This window comes from Cheilinus undulatus, linkage group 5 (genome assembly GCF_018320785.1).
Source record: "Cheilinus undulatus linkage group 5, ASM1832078v1, whole genome shotgun sequence".
NCBI classification, from domain to species: domain Eukaryota; kingdom Metazoa; phylum Chordata; class Actinopteri; order Labriformes; family Labridae; genus Cheilinus; species Cheilinus undulatus.
Window position 1 is genome coordinate 25,974,780 of NC_054869.1, and position 23,110 is coordinate 25,997,889.

The window sequence follows — 23,110 nt, forward strand, 5'->3', positions numbered from 1 at the left end:
TGCATATTTAAAGGAGAGGTTGTACTCGCGGTCGTTTGCTCGCAGTTTCCTCTCCAGCTCTGATTTGCAAACACAGAAAAGACATTTTTCAGATTAATGTGTATCAAAAGCATCACAGTATACTCAACAGAAAACCATATCTCAGACAGTATTAGGATTTTAATAACCACAGAAACCATGTTCTAGATACAATTTCAGGATAACTTATATCTGTTAATATTTGTTTCCATATATCAACAATATGATTCCCTTTGTATCGAGCCATGATTCACAGATTAATCTAACCCAGGATGTATCGGTAGTTATAAATAGAAGCAAGAAAGCTGGAAAAGATGATAAATATAAATGTCTGATATTCATCAGCAAGTTCCGCATTTTTATACTAGCACATAAGCATGCCGATCTCAGCAGTTACCACAAAACACAACATAAAGAAGCCATTTTATCATGACTGTAGTTACAGTAATACTCACAAATCTATACAGCAATACTATACAGTTGCTTCTTAAGCTTCTAAAGACATCTACACAGTTTACTATAGTTACCTCAGTTACCATACTAGCAGACAATCATACAACAATGTGATGTCTGAGGTTAAATAAAATTATCCAAATTTAAGGGTTTTCGTTGGATTAGATACTTGATGCTTAAATACATCTAGTTTTACATTTCAAATATTATTTTAAAACTTTTTGACAACCCACAGACATTTTCTAGCCCTCAGTAGCACCTTCATGTACTCTGTAAATTGCATAGGTGGTTGCCAGTATCAACCATCATTACTTTTTTTCCCAGAATAAACCTCATTATAAACATGTGCTGCTATTTGAGATAGTCAATTATTATGCCACTATGGTTTTGGTTTTAGAACAGCGCCATGTTCATCAATCCCTTATCTCCTTTACTGATCAATTAAAATCAAGAAGGGGTGGGACTTATGATACCAGCTTGGTCAAGAACAATAATGGATAAGAAACTGATCTGATTCTTCTTTTCCAGAGTAACATTGTCAGGTCTAGAGCTGCAAATGCAGGCAAATGCTAGGTCAGGATTCTGTTACACTGTTTTCTTGGTGATACTTCCTTGCATCAAATATATATATATATATATATATATATATATATAGAGAGAGAGAGAGAGAGAGAGAGAGAGAGAGAGAGAGAACACAGAGTTATTAAAACAGTTGTTTAGATACTACTAAGAGTAGCAGAAGTCAAGTTTTGCTGCAGAAGAAATGTGATCTGAAACTGAGGTTGTGAGCGGCTTGGTGGCTGTGACCATAGGCCCTAAATGTTTCAGCTATGCTATGTAAAAAGAGTGGCCGATATACCATTGGAAATCTTTTTTGAACTCTATATTCAAAACTAACAAGTATACTTAACCCAATATCTTTATAATAATCATATTTTAGAATTTTAATGAAAACTAGTAAAGTTAATCTGCATGGGGGATTCATTTTATAGCCTATAATAGGGAGCTCTAAAACACAACCTTTATGTGTTACAGTATTTGCACTCTTCAATTTACCAAAGTCAAATATGCAATTTGTTGTCATAATATGAATTTTGATATCTTAAATACAGAGCACCATGGGCTGAAATCTTACCTCTCTCTTTTTTCCTGACACAGTTCACGCCAAAGAATGACATCTTCCCTTTCTCTTCTTTGTTATCTATCCATCATACTGATCTGTGGAGGAGAGAAAAGCTGGTTAATAAAAGGATAACTCTTACTCCCATAATTTCCTTATTCCTATGTAGACAATAACACACACTCGTGCACCAAAGTGTCTGAGTCAAATATCAACTCTATCCGGGAAACTGAGGGTTTAAAGTGAGAATGACTGAGTACCCGCCAGCTGCCATCAGGACATTTTCCATTATGTGCTCTATGAGGTAATCATTCTCTCACCCAAGCTTTCTAAGGTGAAAGCAGCTTTTAGCTTCACCGTACAGCTGCTTTTTAAACATGTGTTTAATGTGTGGATGGAAAAAGGAGGGAAAGACCTTATGCTTTGCAGAAAATAAAAAATCAGTTATACATTTTAATTCATTTTAAAACACACCATTAGGAACAGGATTTCCCAACTAATGTTCCTCTTGAATATAGAATCTTTGATGTTTTTTTAATTTCCTGAATCTTGTTTTTTTTTTTATTTTTTATAATTTCTTTCCTATACAATCAGGCAAAATGCTTAAAAAGTCTTTTTTTCGTGTCTAAAATTTTATTTGCTTACCTAGAATTACCACTATTTCTACTTTGTTTAGTTTTTGGTTACTTTAAATGCTTCTACTTTTTAATTTTCTATTGTAAAACCCACTTTGTAACTCGCTATAAAAAATAAACTTAATTTCAACAAAGTTATTAAGCATCAAAATGGTGGAACATGGCATGTATACATAAAAGCATTGGTCTGTTTAGAGAACATACTAAAAAATCAACACCAGCTGTTAACTTTAAAGCAGGTCTGTTTATATTAATCGGTATTTATCCTATTTAAGAAAAGGATGTAGAAAGTTTTGCTTCCTTACTTTCATTACTTCAGGTTTGCATCAGCTTGTGGGCCTCTTAATGTTTTTTCCCATGTAGGGCAGAGTGAGTCAGAGGGAGGCTCCCCTCTCAGGCAGACATTCACATATCTGTTCCTTCTGACAGTGGAGAGTTTAAAATCAGCCCTGTATGGCCGGGCCATGTGGTCTGTCTCAGCTGAGTGATGACGGGACCAGAGAAGTGGCTGCTGGTATGCAGCTGTTTTTGTAGCCCAGTCTCCACTACAGTCACGAAACACAAAACCATAAATCATCAGTAATCGTCTGTGACTGCTGCACTATGTCCTGCACGTTTAACACTGGGAAAAAATCGAAACACAGAGATCATGCAAGTGGAAACATAAACTGCTCATAAATCCTTAAATGTTGCTGACAGTGGTAACCCCCACAACAGAGACATGATTAATTTCTCTAATCACAACAACTCTCCCTATACAGGAAACTCACCTGTGGAAGCTGTTAAATAAATTCTGTATAATTAGGGGCCTGGTCACTTTTAGTAGCAGCTTGGTCCTGTTAGCTGCCACAGAGCCTTCACTGCAGACTAAATGTCTTAAGGAGATTCTGTTAGACCTATATAGATATACTGTATGTGTACAGCTTCCTCTTACTTCAGCATATGCATCTACCTGTGTCATAAATGTTCTTGCAATGAATGTTAAAGACCCCGTAAAGTCAAATCCAAAGTTTGTGTCTTAACACTCTAGAAATGTTGGAATATGATTGCTGCAAACATGTGAAAACACTTAGATCTACATGTGACTGAATTCTGGATTTAGACTGTTAGAAAGTGTTTAACCTCTTTCCTGGCTGGGTTTAATGTGGGCAGGGCTAATATGTGGGCTCATGATGTCATCAGCCCACAGTTGGGAATGACCCCGCCCCTCTGACACTACAATATAAAATCACATAGCAGTTAATCTCAGTCCAGTCTGTTGTTAGCTGATGTCCCTGCCTTTACTGAAAGTTTACAGTCAGTAAAATGCTGGTTTCTTGTTCATTGTGAGGTAAATATACAAAATATATCAGCCACGGTGGTTTATGGATCATTGAAAGCATCAGAACAGAGATTTGAGCCAGAAAACAGACTTTAGCTGTTTCTCAGTATGCATACTTCAGCGTACTTCTGGACTTACGGACTTGTGATACGTCATCATTCAAAGCCAAAGTTCTGTTCCAATTCAAAGTCCGCATCGAAACAAGTTCGGTCGAAGCACCCGGATGTGGACTCGCCCCGCCCCTTTTACCGAGTCTGCTGCTGGACGTAACTTGAGCGGACTTTTCACAGTTACAATCCCACAATGCAATTCACACTGTTCAGCGGGAAACTCAAACAATGGCAGAGGAGAAGTCACACAGTTGTAAGTAACTGTTGCTGCCGCGTAAAAATATAAATAAATTGCTTGTTTGTGATAGAATTGTGTTTGAAAACCAGAAACGTTGGATGAGTTGGATAAAATTCATCCTTGATAAATTCTAAATGGACGATGTCTGTGTTTTTGGAAACGCTAGCAACGGGACAACCGGATGTGACGTGTAGGTACGTAGAAGGGGACGCTAGCAAGTCCGCTGCTGTTCCAATAGTAGTAGGATCGTTCGGCGGACTCCCGTACCCCTGAAGTCCGAACTCTTGAATGAACTTGCCAAGTCCGAGCTTCCAGAGAAGGCAAGTTCGAACTTGTGAACTTTGAATTGAGAAACAGCCCTTGACTCTTCTCTGGCACAGAGCCAGGCAGCTTCACTCTGATCATAAGGTCAACATTCAGATTGAAACATTTTTTTAAACCTCCGAGGATCGTATTTCTCCTGAGTGGGCATGGCCTCATCTCATTCAACAGACACGTCCACACCACCCTGCAGATTTTTCTGCCTCATTTTTGATGATTTTAAAGCTTAATTTTATGGAGTTAGAGATGTTTTAGTTGACTGAAATTTCATTTAGGGGTTTATAAAACAGTGACCTATCATACACCAAACCTACATACAGATTTATTTTCCCTTTACAGGGTCTTTAATATGTAACATGTATCCCAGGAAGACACCCCTATAGGGCACACCAGGGAGCTCAATCCATTACACCTGATGTGTTGGTTATAAGGAGTGATACGGGAACATTATGGTGATTATAAAAGGAGAGTAAGTGGGGATAGGACTCAAAAAGCTTCTGCTTTTTCCTACTCCTTTTTCAGACTCATGAAATACTTTGTGGGATGGACTAAGAATTGTTTTATCATTGCTTTATTTTTGTTGTTTGTTTGTCCGAAATAAATAAATAAAATTTAAACTACAAACATCAACATCAATAATCAATAGTAACAACGGATCAGTCAGACTGATGACCGGCCATCAGAACACATCATCAGCACTCTACTTTTTAAACATTTTCCTCTGTGCATGGATGAAACAAGGTTCAATTATTAATTGTTTTGCAGTCAGCAGCCAAACATATACTAGACCAATCAGAAATACAGGATAAAAAACACAATAAAGAGAAGCTCAGGAGACATTTCAAAATAGCAGCTTAAACTCCTAAAAGAAAGGATTGCTGTGATCAGCCACGATCGACTGGGCCTTTTTGAGGGTCCTAACTTTGTACAACTGAGTCATTAAGGGCTGAACCTAGTATTCTGTCACAGATCCAGGGATCCAGTTCAGTATTTTTCTTTAATAAATGTTAACTCGTGACTTTCGGATGACTGTCCTTGTAGACGTTGTCGTTATAACAACTGATGAAAACAGATAAAGTCCTCACAAAAGCCCTTTTGTTAAGTTTACTGTCAAAATATACCCATCAGATAACGAGGAACTGAAGAAACACAAATGTAGCCATGGATGCACTTGGCTAAAAGTTACCAGTCAAGTGAGCATTTAAATAGAGCACGACACTTTTCCATAAAACCTGTTTGTGCTCAAAACCACATGCTTAGATTTTCTCTGTATTCAAATGTGAGCAGAAACAAAGAAAATCTGTGATTGGTCTATCCTGTAACTGTTTCCTATTGGTTGGTTCATCAAAAGATATACAAGTTCAGAAAAACTCTCTGAGCATGCAGGGAAAGTTTCAAGCATGCACACAGAAATATTGTAGTGGAGATTTTACAAGTGAGCAGAAGCAACATGAATGAGAGGAGAAAGGTTTGAGCACAAAAAATCTGAGCAAGCATCTAAAGGTCTGAGAGCAATCAAACATTTTGAGCAACAAGGAAATATAAGCACAAAGAGTTGGTTTTGAGCAAAATAAGGTTTTAAGGCAAAAAATAGCACAAATCAATGAGTAATGTTCGTAAAATGTTTAAAATGTGCTTCACTTTTGTAGCCATAATGACACCATATTCTTGCTTAAAAGTAGAATTTCTGTGGATGTGTTTCTGCTTTAGAGTACATATGTTTCCAAATATCAGGAAAGGGGAAAAATGTACAAAGCCAACAAATTTAGACAAAGTCTTGCCAGAGAAAATGAAAGTGAGTTGTTGTAATTCAGTCACAAAAGTTTGTGTGTTCATGTATGTGTGCCCTTAGTCCATGTGGAGGATTCCTGGACAGGAAGCAGAGGTTTTAGCATCCCACCCTTTGGCTGTGGATGCCGAGAGGTGAGCTCAGTACACTGGCTATAAATACACACCGCATGTGTTTGCTGAAGAATGTGTGTGTTTTAAAAAGAATGCCCAACCACTGAAAACACACACACCTACTGCGTGACACAGGGGCTAAACAGTATGTGTTTTGTCTGCATAATTGTCTTGATTTATCTATATGTGTGTTTTTTTTCTTGTAGGTTATTTGTTGTGCTTGCTTAAATGTGCAGACATATTAACATGACTTGATACAAAGACTAAACCCACTTGTAAACTCCAACTATGAAAAAATTACACCAAACGCTCAAACACAAGACTTTTCTTTCACTTTCTATGTTTTTATTTCACAGCCAGTCATGTGAGAAAAGTGACATTTAAACACACTACAGCCACTATGATTTTATGAGGCTTTAGCTCCAAATGTCTCTCAGCATGGACTGGTAAACTTTAGGGAGCTGTATTTACAGCATTTTGCATTTTTTTCTTTTTGTTTTGGCAGATGCACTGATTTTTCCAGTGCTCCCACTCTGTTTACATATCACACTGATGAAAAATAGTCTCTGGAGAGGAAAATACAGAGATGATAGAGAGGCTAACACTAAGACTAAATCTAGATTGATTGCACTTATTTTTGAATGACTCCTATCAAAGACCGTCTTTTCTGTGTGGTAAACAGCACACTTTCTTATTCCATAACACCCCAGAGCAACAACCCTTTCTGGGTCTCAGTTCAAAGTTGGATACCCTCAGCCCTGCTCAATTCAGCAGTAGAAGCCCCAGTAAGAAAATGTTTTTCTTGTGCTATACTCGCAAATGATGGGTATTAGGTTTACCAACACCTTGGTGTTTAATTATACAAAGTAAAATGTGAAAACGGTAGAAAAAATGAAATGTTTGTTTGTAGAATGGAGGTCAGATTGAACATATCTGATGCATTTTTATGTAGTCTAGGAATCTAAATGCTCATTGGCTAATGCAACACTGAGACAGGCAGATTGTGGCTCAGATTTTAATGTTTGATCTGTATTAATGGTTAGCTTCACTTAAATGCAGATTTGTGGACCAATTAATAAGTAAAGGACATGTTAATCAGTCAAATTGCTGCTGATTGGAGCTGAGATTTCAAAATGAGGATTAAGTCCTGCTCCTTAACCGTCCACATGGACTGCAACTTCTCAATACGCCAGAGCCTGCTTACACACAATCAATAAACACAGCTCAGACTTCACGATAATCAGAAACCAGGACACTTCCCATAAAGCCCCCCACCCCCGGATTGTTAGACATTAACAGCCTTTTGGCACTTCTAGCTCTTAAAGTCTGAATAACAAACAGTAAACAAATATGCATCCCACACCATTGCTCCAGCTGTCCTTGAAACCTCTCAGAAGACTTTTTGGGGGTACTGGTATTAAACTGGTGCCATAAAAAATCATAGATATGTTCAAATTTTCTATAAAATATCCCCCCAAAGTGCACTGACTCATCATTCGGGAACTTCTGCTATGTTCCATTTACCTCGATAAGATGTCGGAGCTGGAAATGATGTTTCACCTGAGTTGAATGCGTTCCATTTGCTACAAGCTTGTAAGGGTAAGTGACAGAGCCAAAAATCAGCTGGACTTTCTTGAAACATGCCCACAAGGAAACATATTTGGATGAGATAATACACCTGCTTCCCAATCCTAATCAAAGAAAGCTCTTCAGAACACCTCTCCATGCTCATATTAAACACGATAACACAGGAGATGTGTCCCACGTTGGTGTTAGGATAATTTACTGAGAAATCCAGGTTTAATTGTGGCAGTTGGCCCTTGTGATGCTTTGTTAAATCTCCACAAAAAGTATGTGGTCAGATTATATGGTCAGAAAATATTACATTGACAATGCTATTACTAAGCCATAACCAGGAGTTAAATCAGCCTGAGACTCCCAGCTGCTTTTATATCCATACACCCAAGATGTGGTTGTTTTCGTCAAGTTTCCTCCATTCACACAGGTTACTTTGTCCAGGTGGTGCTCAAGTGAACATACTTTGATTAAACACACTGTCTGTTATTCTGACAATTCAACAAGGTTTGTCAGAACCTGTGTGGGATGTGGGTGAGATTTGACACACCTGTTGTGTGTGAATGGTAATAATCAGCAATCCAGTCGGAGTGGGACTGAGAAAAGTCCTGTGCAGGGCTTTAGTTCATAAAATTCAGACTTAAGAGCCACATCATATTAGATTTACATATTTTTTTTAATTGAAAGACCACTATAACACTTTTCTGTTCTCAGAAGATCTCCATAAATAACAAACATTAGCTGATTTTGCACTTGTGTGATTAGGGTTATGGATTCACACATCACAAGTCTAGCCTTAGCTGGTCCTTTGCTGATCTACAACAGTTACATTTTTTCTTCAATAAACCATACTTTTGATGAATACATGGGCAGGAGAAAACTATCCAGCTTAATACACATCAAATAATCAAAAGTGAGGAAAGGAGTAGTTTTACTGCTATGACATGTAGGAGAAGTTGTAACCAAATTTATTTCTACTGACTTATTCACAACAGAGCAATGCCGTATATACTGGCAGTGCTGTGGTGCTGGTGGTCCAATTGTTCACATTTGCAGTAAACACAGCTGCTCTGTCTTCTCTTCCTTACACCACTCTGAGGTTGAAGGACAGACTTGTTGGAGGTAATTCTTTCAGGCTGATTTTCATTCTTTCCACACACAATCATCACAAGATCTGACAACTTTGGCTGACTAAATGCTGAAAGAACATTCCTCTCTCTCTTTGTTTTAGTGAGATTATGATTAATTTCACCGTTTTCCTTTTAAATCTGATCTGTGGCTAACAGGGAGGCTGACAGTGTTTTCACAGATAAATATCACTGAGCAGGTATATATCCATGGCTATAAATAAAACTAGCTGCTAATTCACTCCCACGTGCAGTTAAATCAGTTTTTTTAAAGTCATTGCATCTCTGAGGAGTATTTTGCAATCCATCAGTTTGGGAGTTTGGAGTACAAGCTCTGCTCCTTTGAACTGAAAAGAGCCACAAGAGGTGTTCTGGGCATCTGATTCAGATGCCTCTTGAGTGCCTACCTTAGAGGGCTTCCAGGCATGTACAACTGGGAGAAGACCCCAGGTTTAACCCAGAACTTGCTGGAGAAATTGTATATCCCCCCTGGCCTGGAACCTCCTGGGATCCCCCTGCAGGAACTGGAAAATGTTGCTGGGGAGAGGGACGTCTGGGTCAAAGCCTGCTGCCAACACGACCTTGCCTTGAGTAGGTGAGAAAAAAGGAGAAAATGGATGGGAGTATGGATTTTTCTATCCAGGCTGTACAATTTTGGGTGTGTTCATCTGAATGCATCAAGCAGTTGTTTGTTTTCCTTACAATATGAAAATACTAGTATAGAAAAAAACAAAAGGCTGTAATCCTTCACAGTAATGCGAATCTTGTTGCTTTTTTAAAATTGTGCTTTTAGAATTAAACGTTACTCACCTATAGTGACTAAGTTGCAGCCCTTTTGAAAAAGTCACAAAGTAAAAAGGGTTTTGCATTCATCTTTAAAACCACTGTGAAAAAAAAACCATGAGAATAAGATCATGTTGTGGTTTCCTTTAAACCTCCTTAACCAATTAAAATCAGCCTGTCCTACTTTTATGCCCCCCATCTTAACGCTCGCACACAAACACACACTTACTTTTTTTTTTAAGTTGCACCACACATTATAATAAAGCTATTCCAGTCAAACAAAGGTGTGTAACAGAACCTGAGTTAACAGTCACCTGTGACTGGATTAACAGGTCAACGGTCACACAAATGAATGAGTGTCTTGTCTGTTTAGTGATCTCTGGTTTCACTACTGAACAGAGCTTCTTTATGAAGACTGACCACTTGTTTGCAGCTGAAGAGAGAAGCTCTTCCTTTGTGTGTCTGTGTGTGTCGATAATTTGTGAGTGTAAGAATGTTAAGAAGCCCTTTAGTTCATTTAACTATGTCCCTGTAGAAGTGCAGGGGTGTAATGATTTATCAATGGGATCGAATCTGTCAATATGTGCTCTTCAGCTACTGCAGGCCTGGCGACTTTGCTAAGATGTTATAAAGCAACTAACTGCTTATATATCAAATGGTGAAAACATGAACAGCATTTACATTGTGAACACTGTGCTTTACCTTTTGTTCCAATGTGATGAACACTTAACTATAACTTATTATTATAGGATTTCTGCTATGCTTAGCTCTAATGCTGTTGAATTTCCAAGTCAAAGCCCGGCACAGGGACCCAGTGTGTGCTGGAGGTACCCGGCTGAAGAAGCCAACAGAACCACATCATCTGCAAAAAGCAGACATGAAAGTCTGAAGTTACATAACAGAAAACCCTCCTCCCCCTGGCTGTGCTTCCAGATCCTGTCCATGAATATCTCAAACAGAATCGGAGACAAGGGGCAGCCATGGTGGAGGCCAACACGCACCAGGAACATGTCCAACTTTGTGCCTAGGATGTGAACCAAACTCTCACTTTAGTTGTACAGGGACATGATGGCTTGCCACTTTGGCCCAGGAACCGTATATTCCCACAGTACCCCTGACATTACCTCCCATCGGGCACTGTCATAAGTAGGGATGTGACGAGATCTCAAGCCACGAGATCTCGCGAGATCAAAATGCCACGAGATTTCTCGTCGCGGAAAAATCAATCTCACGAGATCAATATTGTATAGACAGAAGGAGCAGCAGCTCTCCTTACTGAAAAAAAATACCAAACTGGAAATCATAAAAGATCACAAAGATGCCATGGAAATTTTAAAACTGTTCGTGAGTGAGCTAATGAAGAAACGGAGCTGATCCATGACCCATTAAGACCACCGCTCCAACCCCCACCCCCTCCGCGTGGCTACGTGGAGCCGCAGACGATCATAATGGTCCAGGTGATGAGATTCTGCTGCTGGTAACCTGTGCAGACTCCACGAGGAGAATACAGCATTTATTAAGCTCGTATATGTGTGCAGACTCACTTTTAGTGCCGATATTTGTGACTTTGTAACTTTGAAACAGTCGCTGCTTCCTCATGTCTCCTTCTCGTCTCACCGTCTGCCAGTCACACATCCATCAGCTGTCGGCTGTGTGTATCATCAATCAGAAGCTTATAGCGTGACTGCAGCAGTAAACTTAGCAAAACAAACCCTGTTTGAGCGCCATAGAGTCCACTGTTAGCTCTAAAAAAACACCCCTAGTCATAAGCCTTCTCCAGGTCCACAAAACACATGTAGACTGAATGAGCTATCTCCCATGCTCCCTCAAGGAGCCCTGCAGGAGTAAAAAGCTGGTCCACTGTCCCATGACCAGGATGGAATCAGTATTTTTCCCCCTGCGTCCAAGGTTTGACAATCGGCTGGAGTCTCCTGCCCAGCACCCTGGAGTAGTGAGATAACCCGATAATTTTAGCACACCCTCTGGTCCCCCTTTTTTAGAAATTGATCTCTCATCACATTATCTAAGTGGGTTAGGCCATCTTTAAGAATTCAGTTTAGTGTGATGTGAACCAGACTTATATGTTCATATGCATTTAAAAATCCAGTTTTAGTCCAACTAAAAGAATATTTGACTTTTTCTAAGTGCATGTAATCATGCTGAACATGTCCATCACTACAAGCTAATGCTGTCCAGCTAAATATGCTTCAAGGTAATAGTCTACCTGTACATAATTCATGTTTTATTATCTTGGTCAAGCAACTGAAACTTAAAGACTTGCTGTTTTTTTGTCCTATAACTTTAAAGTGAAAAAAGTTGGGTTTGGACTGGAATTTGAAGAAACTATTTTGCGCCAAAGCTCTGTTTTTTCTCATTTATTTAAAGAATAATAATACTAGAAAGTTTGATGGAATTAAAAAAACAATTGGTTCATGAGTTTTTAATTCCAGCTTTCCAGAAATTTCAAACATAACTGATTGAGTTATGCATGAGACAACTAAAATATTCCAGTTTTAGAAAACATATGCTTTATGCCTTAAGCAACACATGTTCTTGGTTTTAAATTTAACTCAGAGAAAACATCATATGGTTTTAATAAGAGCTGGAATGAGTCATTAGAGAATATGTTACAGTGAGGGATGCTGCAGTTCATAAAGATTTGAAAACATAGAGGAAAAAGGGAAAACATGGTAGAGGGAGACATAATGCTCTTATTTGCTCCTTAACTCTCATTTATTAAAAAAATTGTCTTATCTGTCTTAAAACAAGCTGTAGTCAGCCCCACCTATATCAATCCCATTAAATCCAGTTTCTTCTGCATTTTAACTGCTCTTATCAAAATGTCCACATGAGAAACAAGACCCTCCCCGCAGGAAGAAAGAAAAACAACTCAATGCTCACAATAATGTTCTCAGTGCTGTAAACACTTAAAACCAACGGGCTAGGATATGAGTCTGAGTATAAAAGTTCCCGTAGATCAGTAATGGTACAATAAACTGGCGAAAAGATAAGCCAATGAGCTCAGCTGCTGTGTTTTCAACATGTTTCCTGTCTGTGAGTGTGTGTTTGGTCTAATAGCAAACAGGGCTGTGGATAAATGAGGTCTGATTCAACCAGGAAATGAATCCTGGGGAAATTTACTCTAAAAGTTACCAAAGCAGAGAATCACAAATAAACAGAGAAAACTTTGGAAATAAAAAACCAGGAGAAAACTAGGATTCAAGTAACAATAACCACATGGCACAAGCAAGTTGAAGCCCCCAAAACTTCTAATATACAGTATAAGCAAAGAGAAGAAAACTCACTAAAAGAGCGATAGTTTTGTGCCTACCTTTAAACATTTTTGTCTACTTTTGGAGTAAATTTTGTACTTTGTCAGGTGTTTTTGAGTGCATTCAGTTTTTTTAAGCCTCTTTGTACTTATTCTGTCTTTATGACCAAAATGCTGTAACAAAACCATGAATTAGAGAAGCTATTGCTCCCACACCCCCATCAACAACACCAACATTGTCATCTCTTCTTCTATTGTTATTGTGTCTTGATGTAGGCCTTTCCCCTTTACTGGTGGTCGTGGGTCTCTCTTATGTTTCTCCAAGTCTCTTTATAATCCTTCTGTACCTCTTTGTAGGGATGCACCGATCCACTTTTTTTCAGTTTCAATCCGATTTCGATAAATATGTGCCAATACGGATACTGATTCTGATATAGACGATATTTTTTGTTAACAATTATTATTGTTGTTGTTATAATGTATGAGGTTACATGAGGCTGTAGTAAACCACCCAGCTCCTCTTATTAAAAAGCAAAAAAAAACAAAAAAACAAAAATGAATTGAATTTAAATGTATTCCAAACAAATTAACATCAATATTATCAAAAACTCTTCAAATAAGTTAACAGCAATGCTTCATCTGAACATGAAAACTCAAGTAGTATGGCTACTGCAGCGCCGTCAGTCAGGTATCCGATCTGTTAATTACGTCCATATCGGACCTGATACCAGTATTGGATCGGATCGGTCCCATTCCTATCTCTATGAAGCAGTTATGTTTGTTTTAATGTTCTCAGGGAATGCAATATTTAGTCAGAGGCCATTCTTCCCTTCTTGCAGGTCATTTTAAGTCTCCCTCTCTTCTCTAGTTGTTCTGCATCCTGTTTTTCTTTTTAGACTACTTGTATTCAATATGCTCGACCTCTCTGTTGTGAGTTCTCATGAAAGAGTTAGTGGTGGATCTTGAGGATAGACCAAGTGAGAACCACTGCCCTAGATCAGGGGTTCTCAACTGCTGGGTTGGGGCCCAAAAGTGGGTTTTAAAAGTGTACCAGGAAAAATAATGTGGCAAAAAGCCCATATCAGAAGTCCAACGTCGATATATATTGAATTCATACACTTAATTCTATGTTTTTCTATGATGACAAGTACATTTCAGTATTTATCTTGAAAACACAACTGATTTATCTAGTTTCTTTGGATAACAGAGCTGGTTTTCCCAAGATAGTAAGGAAATTTCTCAAGAAATTTCCAAATATTCATGCTTTCTAGGTAATTGGAGTTAAATAAGTTGCATGCATGCATGTCCTTGATGATGATGGTTTACTTTTAAAAAATAAATGTTTGTCCTGTCTCTTTGTTAAATGTTTTTTTTTTCATTCAGGTTCCAAACTGCAAAATTTTCCATTAAATAAATTAGACTGGTTGAACATGTAAAAAAAAAAAAAAAATTGGGTTATGATTTCTATTAAGGAGGTGGTGGTAGGTCCTGATGCCTGATGAGAACCACTGCTCTGGATCATGTTTTGTTCTTTTGAGTGTCTATTCATTCTTTAGCTTAGTTGTCATTTACTATATCACTGTGGTCCGTTTTGTCTCATGCATTTTTGTGTTTTTTTGTTTTAATTTTGTCTCTATTTGTGGTCACTCTGCATTCCTTTCAAGTACCTTTGTAGTCTTTTGTAAATTGTTACTTTTGTGCTCATTTTTAAGTCTTTGGGACCACTTTTTATGTGTTTGTAGTCATTTTGTATACCTGCAGAGCCCACATGTCTAGTTTTGCATCTCTGTCGTCACACTGTCTCTTTTTGTGGCAGTATTTTGTTCCTTATCAGTGTCTGCTGTGTTTTCATTGTGCAATCTTGTGTGAACATTCTGGGCTAATTATTGTTGTTTAAGCGTCATTGTAGTTGTTTTTGATGTTGATAAAGACAGGGCCTTGTTTCAGGGCATCTTTGACTCTTTCTGCCTTGGGACTTGTGCCCATCCCCGATACTTAAATGGACAAAGGAATTAATCCTGAAAGCTCCTCCAACAGCATCCAGAAATCTCACAAATACTCAGTAGAACCTCTGGAAGTCTTTCAGATTTGTTCTGTAAGGAGCTTACGATTTTCTAGGAATGATCAAATAAATCTTTAAATTAAAGAGAGTTAATGGAGAGTGTAGTGCTCAAAAATAAGGCAGGCCAACGTTTTGCTGCATCTCTATCATCAGGTGCTTCTCTTATCAGCCCGCAAGCTAATAATAGCAGGCATCGCACACTTTAAATTTACACAGCACATGAACTCTTGCGGATGAATACACCCAAAGAGAGACAGACTTATTTTTCTGTCATGTTTACTGATCTGCAGTTTTAATGACTTATTGGTATTTTTTTCAGTGACATTGTTCTTCTTTTGATTGCCTTACATCAATTTTAATCTGCATTTTTTATTCTGACCCTTGGATGATCTGAGAAAGAAATCAAAAGACGGGATGTCAACCTAGAGAAAATGTGACTTCACTTTCTATGCCCTACAAGAAAATCTGTCAAATTACCCAAGAAAGTACCAGAAATATGAATTAATAATAAGAACACTTGTTGGTTATGAGCTCAAAGGGAAGGTTTCTTTTAAGGTTACATCCTGTATTGTTCCTGAAAGCTTCAGATCACCCGCCAATGTAACTAAAACTCCCTGTACAAAGGAAGGAAGGGGTGGAAACGTCACAAAGTAGCACAGATTCAAACCAAAATTGAGACTGGATCAAAGACTTTACTGTATTAAACCCATCATTTATTTTTGTCAGAAGTTCAAAGGCCATACCAGGGACGTGGTACATGAAAGGGTAACAGAGCACTGAAGGGTTGATTTTGTCAGCACTTTAAAAAATGGTGTCTGTGTTGTTTTACCATATCTGCTTTAACATTTCAGCACAGAAATCTGTCACAGTGACTCCACAAAAGCAGGAAGCCGCAGTGATAGCCACCTCTTACTAATTGCCCCTTAAAGCTGCTTCTGTGGAAAACCGTGTTTGTATGACCTTAAACAAGTGAAGAAGTAATCCAACACAGAAACAATATTAAGGACCAACATGCTACTGACACGTAGCTGCCTAACATATTAACAGTTTCGCCAAACTTAACACCATCCACTGTGAACATAAAAGTGATAATAATACAAGTTAAAGATTTGTGTAATCAGAAGTTTTATTTTTCCTACGGTAGAGCTGTGCTGAACCAAACTAAGACAGAGCAGAAACAATCAAAACAACATGATTAGATCTGACTCTGACTGTGGCAGGATATATGACCCCATTTTTTTTTCCAAAACAGTATGGTACTAGAATTGCCTTGTGTTAATACTATTTGCAGCTCAAATGTGGCTCCGGTGTAAGTGACTGATCGAGTATTAAGCATGCTGGGAGAATTAAAAAACATTATCTGGATCTTCACAAGGTGGCAGTGAGGTAGAAACAGAGTCAACGGTGAAGTAGACAGCTCCACTCATCTATTCAGTCTTACTTGGCATGACCCTCAGCTCTGAGAGAAAAGCGTGTGCCCTGCTTATGGTGACAACAGCTAGTCTCCTGTTGTAATCCTGCTGTGTGCTGTACGGGTGAACTGAACAGGACACTAATGTCTCTTGTAGAGCTACTTTACCAACAGACTTATTGACTTGTATGCTAAAGGTGCTAAAACGGTGTGGTAACAGATACCAAATGCTTAAATAAAAATGATTGAGAAATATTTATGAAGTTCACCCAAGCACTTCAGTTGCAAACACACAGATTTTTTAAGAAATACAAAATATGACAGGTTAGCATGCTAGCTGACTAGCAAATGAAGCAAAAATGTATGAATGATAATCTGACATTTAAAATATCTCTGAAAATGTACTTTGTGAACTCAGAGTCTCATATTGCATAAGTACAATGTACAAATACAAAATAACAAAAATATTTGAATGTAAATGTGTTTTAGTTAATACTGAATAACTAAAACCTTAATTTAAATGTATTTGTCACACTCAACTGTCATTTCCAAATATATGACCATCCATTGTAAATGTCCTGTTTCTGATCCATTAGGTATCAAGTACTATTTCAGTATTGTGAATCATGATACTAAACTCAGTATCAGTAATAAGTTGAAATTTTGGTACTGTGACAACACAACTGTTTAGGATTTGTTTCTTTTGTGGTTAATTTTTTATTGTGTTAACATCTGACATATTAGGGACCAGCTCTTAAGCTTTGCTTGCATTTTCTCCCATGGTTTAAGGGTAAGACCCTCGCTTGTACAGGCTGATCTCTAAACTTTCAGTCTTGGCAAAGACATCAGAATTCCTTGTAGGTGACAAACTTAAAGAAATTTAACAATTAACAACATTCAGTCAGGGTTTATAAAAAAGCACAGTACAATTACTGCTGCCTTGAAAGTAGTCAGCGATTTCATGGAGTCACTGGACAATAAAGAACACTGTGCGGCTCTTTTTGTTGATTTCTCAAAGGCCTTTGACACTGTTGCCCGTGTCATTTTTAAAGACAGGTTGAACTGTATTGGTCCATCAGAACAATCTGTTAGTTTGCACATTTTTTGTCAAACAGATCAGTGTGTGCAGGCTGAAGACTTCACTTCTAAATATCTTGAAGTTAAACATGGTGTGCCTCAGGGCTCTGTCTTAGAGATGTTGTTATTTACACTTTATATCAACAGTATCAGTTCAAATGTACCCAACCCAAATGTTCATTTATATGCAGATTTATGAGGCTATACTAAACTTGATTCTATCATACTCGTGATTTTATTTATGTGAAAAGTTCTGGAAGCTTCAGGCTTCTCTCTGTGACTCAGGGTGCACTCACATTAGGCCTAACCGTGCCTGGGCCCATTTGAGCTTGAAGTCCAGTACGTTTGGCGAGTGTGAGTGCATTCGTTCCGTGCTGGGGCGCAGCATGCTTCATGGCCCCGGCCGGATGCAAATGAAGGAGTCCTACACAGGAATATGACGTAACATGAAGTAACAACAAAAGGACCCGCATCAGAGTGCAGAGCACACCAGGCAGCAGCTGCATGCTAGAGATAGCAGGATTTTTTCTAGAAAGAGAGGGAACTACTTATTTTTTTCACTGCATTTCAACAAGTTACAAAGATTTTATAAGAGCTGAAGAATTTAACTTCGCAAAGCTCCACTATGACCTCGCTCTAATGGATCCCAGTCCTGTCCATATTTCTGACCAGTTTCTTGCAAAGTCAGGCTTTAACAACTGTGAGAGGTTTTTTGGTTTGTGAAATAAAGCTTCTTCACTTGATTGAGCCACAAACAGCAGCTCACAGGATAACACACACCTTTCATCCTCCATGCGTAAAGGAGAGTCTGCCAAATACGTGGACAAGTGTGTGTTAATCTCAGGGCTGATTTAACCTCTCTTATTATAAAATTATAATGCCATACTATCATCCAGTTAATTAATTTACCTTTAATTCTATGTCATGTCATCAGTAACTGAAATTGTAATCTTATTGCTTACTGAACGGACCATCGTTAATCCTGTGGCGTATTCACCTCCAGCTCTCGTCAGATGGTTAAAATTGCTCTTGCGGTAAAAAAATCTCTTAACTGAACATTTCATCCTGCTTTGGACACAGGTTGTCCTATTACAGGAGAGCTTGTTTGGTGCAGCACTGAAAGTCATCCAAAACTATGCAGAGAGATGGCACAGTTCATGGTGCATAAAGGAATGCCAGGGGGATTCAGATCGTATATGAACACACAGAGGAACGACTGTAGGGGCTCACAAGAGTTACAAAGTCCAGGTTTCATTCAGCAGAAGTGCTTGTAACTCTGATCAGGCTCCAGATTGTATGCTGTGAGCAGTAACTCTCCACTATGGACCTCTCTCTCTCCTCACTGGACTCTGTATAGTTAACGTAGCCTACTGATCCTCGGTCAGGTGAAATAACACAGGTGTCAGATCAGATATCGTATCAATAAGAGAACAGTGCAAAATTCTAACATGTTGCTATTGTACAGCCTAAAAAATGTATACTGAGTCATCAACACGTATAAATTCATCAACGGTGGATGCCTTGTGTGATGACTTCGGTGCGTGGCGTATCCGTGCTCAGGCCTGGATGCGTTGAGCAGTGTGAGTGCCGGCCAAAGGGGAGACAGGGGAGGGGGTCAAATGGGCTTTAGCACAGTCAGAATACGGCACAGTATGGATGGCCTAGTATGAGTGCGCCCTCAGTCACAAGACATGTTTTTGCCATCTGTTTCCAAAGACCATCTTGAAATGGGTAAAAAGAGTACAGGAGACTTCATGTATTGGAGAGCTGGTCTCTTTGAATCTTTTTAAAGGTAGACTGAAGGCATTGGAGGATGACATTTCAGGGTTGTAGATGTTTTTGACTAATGACCTTTGGCTCTGTGACTCAGGATTGGTTGATCTGTGTTTATAACTGTTATGCTTAATGTCTGTAACTCTATTAAATGTGCTGCTGCCTGTCTTGACTAGGAAACTCCTGTTTATAAGATTCTTGATCTCAATTAGGTTTTCCTGGTTAAATACATTTAAATTAATAAATGATAACTGTCAGACATAAATCCCACTCTGTAGTGAATAAAAAAAAAATCCAAGACCACAGTTTACTTAGATTGGTTTATCTGTGTTTATAAAGAAGGCAGGAAATTGACTATAAATAGTAGGATTTGGCTCAGAAAAGAAAAACCTTGGATGTGCTCATGTATGAGCATAGAACTGCAAAAGATAGAATGTGCACTGTAACCCAATAATGCAGCAGATTGTTGACACATTCTAATCTTTTACCATCTAATAGTGCCCCATCACAATGCCCTAATGATAAGTTTGACATTTTATTAAAATGACAAAGAGGGTTCTCGTGAGGGAAAATGGAAGTCCTACAAAATACAGCTACCGTTTCAGTGCAAGTACTAATACAGATGAATCATTTCAAAAAGGGAAGAAGGAAAAAAAAGCTGCTGTTCATGAAGACTCTGTTTTACAAACCCAAAGACAGTCGGGGCAAATGTCACTGTTTAGCCATTGTCTGAAAGTCAATATGGTGGCTTTATGTGGCTCTGTGTTTAAGGGTTGTTAAGACAAATTGAAAGCATGCTGCAGAGATTCAAGAGCAAACAATGCCTATTTTAACTGGTGAATTCAAACTTAATCCTTAATGCATTGTAAAGAATAATATGCATCTAGGTCACGCAGACGTTTAAAAGTTAGCCTAACTCTGTGTTGTGGTTGAATTTTTACCAGCCCACTGTTCAACCACAGCTCATCTCTAACCTCTGCCTTTGAGTTTCACATATGAGACCTGAAAACTATGAGCTGTTGTACTTTCTAAAGTTAGACAGGGTGATAAGAAGTTTGTCTGTGTAAAAATAATGTTAATGTGTGTTCATTTAGGAGGCAAAGAAGATTTTAGCAGTGATAGGACAGAATATGACTCAAGGGGAAGATGGGATTGCCCAGGACAAATGATGCTGAATCAATTAGAGCCCGACCAATATGGGATTTTTGGGGCCGATGCCAATACCCATATTGGGGGCTAAAAAAAAGCAGATAATTGATATATATATTTGCTGATATATGAAATAAGAACATTGATATACACAGGATATATTCAGTACATTAACACAAATGTGGACATGGGCTTTTACTTTTTAAAGTAAAAGCCCGGTTTAGCATTTCTATAGAGAAACTCTGTTCACTTGTACAAAAAGCTTTTATTTTGAATAGTTCCCAACACACTTCCTCTGTACACTGGATCAAGTTGCTTTTAGTGGGGTTTACTGAGGTAAAACTTATGAAGAAGGACAGGGCTTTGAGAGGAGGGAGACGCGGAAAACTTGTGCCCTGTGTGAAAGCCACACCGGCATGACCTGGAGCTGACACACGTGGCACACGCAAGCAGCAAAACAAGCCGAGTGAGTCCGACTGCAGCAGGGACTGCTGCGCGAGGACTTGGCTGCCTGTGAGTGCTTAGGGACGGGGAGGGACCCACAGCAGCAGCTGCTGCTCACTGAGAAGAGCAACAACGATACGTGCTTTCATGTCAGGGTCTCCAAAACTCTCCAGTAACACCAGAAAAAGTCCCTAGATTTGTCCCTAGTCACTTTTTTGAAAAAGAGTCGCTAGAGGGGTCTGAAAACTTGCTAATATAGCGACAAAGTTGCTAAGTTGGCAACACTGAGTGGGGGAGAGCTGCTGCCGAACTTTGTGTTTGAGTGGGAGGGGCCAGGCTCGACCTGAGTTCAGCAGGGACACACACAGAGCGACAGGAGCAGAGACAAAATCCCCGTGCAGCAAAAAGTTAATATATCGGCTAAATGTTGGCCGATGTTGATTAATCTGTGGTATGCTATAATCAGCCCGATTAATCGGCCCGCCAATAAATCAGTCGGGCTCTAGAATCAATCAACAAGATTATAGGAACAACTGTTAGAGCTTGTACCAATATATCAGGTATCCTGCATTAGCTGCATGAACACAAATACTTAAGAAAATGGGAGCACATTTAGGAGGGGATAACAGAAAATTAGCCATGCTTTTTAGATTTTAAATTTAGAGATGAACACAGAGAGATATGATGTAGTAAATTTGTCAATTTCTAACCAATTCTAGCTAGCTAAACTTAGCAAAACAAGTGAGGAAATCTGTGTTTGGTATATTATTTCTTTGTTTTAACAATGTTTCTTGGCAATAAACTTAAACCATTTGAAAGCCTGTTTATTTCCATTTTTATAGGTGCTACATTTGTAAGGAACATTCATTTGTGGGATGAGCTGCAGAGCTGAGTATGTGAGTTGTGCATAAAAAAATGTTACAATCTTCTCCGCCAAGGCCGAACAGCTTTGGCAGTTAGGTATAAACTGAACCCTGACCTTGAAGAACGGTCACATGCCTAGGGGGTAATGAAGGTTCTATTAAGGGAGGTTTTCTGGGTATAAAATAAAATTCTTCAAAAATGTTGATAGTGCATATGTTTGAGCGAACATTGTTTGTCGCCCATTTTTAGCAAAAACTTGCCAAATTCCCAGGAGAAACTGAACCCATCTGTTAGCCTAGCTGTATAGCCTAGCTTCCTTGTCAGTACAACCAGTGGGTTCTGCTTAAAGGAGCAATGCTCCCTGAAATCACTGGTGGCTAATGCCACTTCTACTGCTACATACCTCAAATGACTCAACTTCAAAAATACTGAACGGTCCCTTTAATATGAAAGCAAATATTCCTCCTATCGTCTAATACTTTTGTGTCATTCTTTATATGTCATGTGTTGCCCTCTCCAATGAGAGAGACAGAGTTTCAATATGAAAAAAATATATTTATGAGAGGAAAAGAAAGAAGAAAATATCACATAATGTTTACAAAAACATTAAGTGGAATATTTCCACATTAATTGAAATGTGAGAATCATGTGCAGGAGTTTGCAGAAGTTGAAAGAATTGCTTCACAATCTGGTTTTGTCTAAAAGCCAAGCAGAAATGTTGTCAGATGACTCTATTATATCAAAATGTTTATACATCAAAGATGAGGAACTGTGATACATTTAAATAAAAAAATCAAATATAGTAAAATGTTTGAATCTGTGATTGCTGAGGGATGATTTCCTGCTTAGTTTCAAATTAGAGAAAAGCATCCAAAACAGATAAACTGCTGTTGTGACTAATGGCAAAATCTCATTTTTTTCAAATCTCAGTGCTTAAGGAGGCAAAATGTGTCTAAACAGGCTATTGATAACAACTGTGTTCTAAAAGATGAAAAATAAGAATATAGATAAGTTGAAACCTTGAGAAAAGACCTAAATGTACTCGTTATCACTTGAAAAACTTTATAAAAATGTATGGATGTACCGTATGTCCACACACTTTTAAAGACTTTATGTCACATTTTTTTCAAATCTCAGTGCTTAAGGAGGCAAAATGTGTCTAAACAGGCTATTGATAACAACTGTTTTCTAAAAGATGAAATTAAATGTTAATAAAGCAGGGATGTTCTTTCTTTTACTTTTATGTGTTCAGTATGTTAAAGTCAGCTTTAAATACAATTCTGATCTTCAGTATATTTATACTGATGTCTTGTCGCTGCAATTAAACAAAAGGTACGTCTTCTTCCACTACTCTTTGCTCATTTCTTTTTCCCTCCAGTCTGTTGCTTTAAAATGACTTTAAACACATTTTAAACTGACCTTAGACACAGCGGTGATCTGAGCAAATAACTGGGTT

At 38.4% G+C, this 23,110-nt stretch overlaps 1 protein-coding gene across 4 annotated transcripts in view; it reads right to left on the minus strand.

Annotated features, from left to right (window-relative positions):
* The window catches only part of LOC121509692 (phospholipid-transporting ATPase ID-like), a 60,571-nt gene that overhangs the window by 32,882 nt on the left and 4,579 nt on the right, over positions 1-23,110 (minus strand). Inside the window, exons 2-6 of one of the 4 annotated variants that reach the window (XM_041787277.1) lie at positions 9,631-9,704; positions 9,228-9,406; positions 2,532-2,771; positions 1,607-1,689; positions 1-59 (exon numbers count right to left, since the gene is read on the minus strand). In XM_041787277.1, the coding sequence (XP_041643211.1) occupies positions 1-59; positions 1,607-1,649 (102 nt within the window). In that variant the 5' untranslated portion in view covers positions 1,650-1,689; positions 2,532-2,771; positions 9,228-9,406; positions 9,631-9,704. The remainder of the gene's footprint in view (positions 60-1,606; positions 1,690-2,531; positions 2,772-9,227; positions 9,407-9,630; positions 9,705-23,110) is intronic. The other 3 variants (XM_041787275.1, XM_041787276.1, XM_041787279.1) reach the window with 3 other exon arrangements.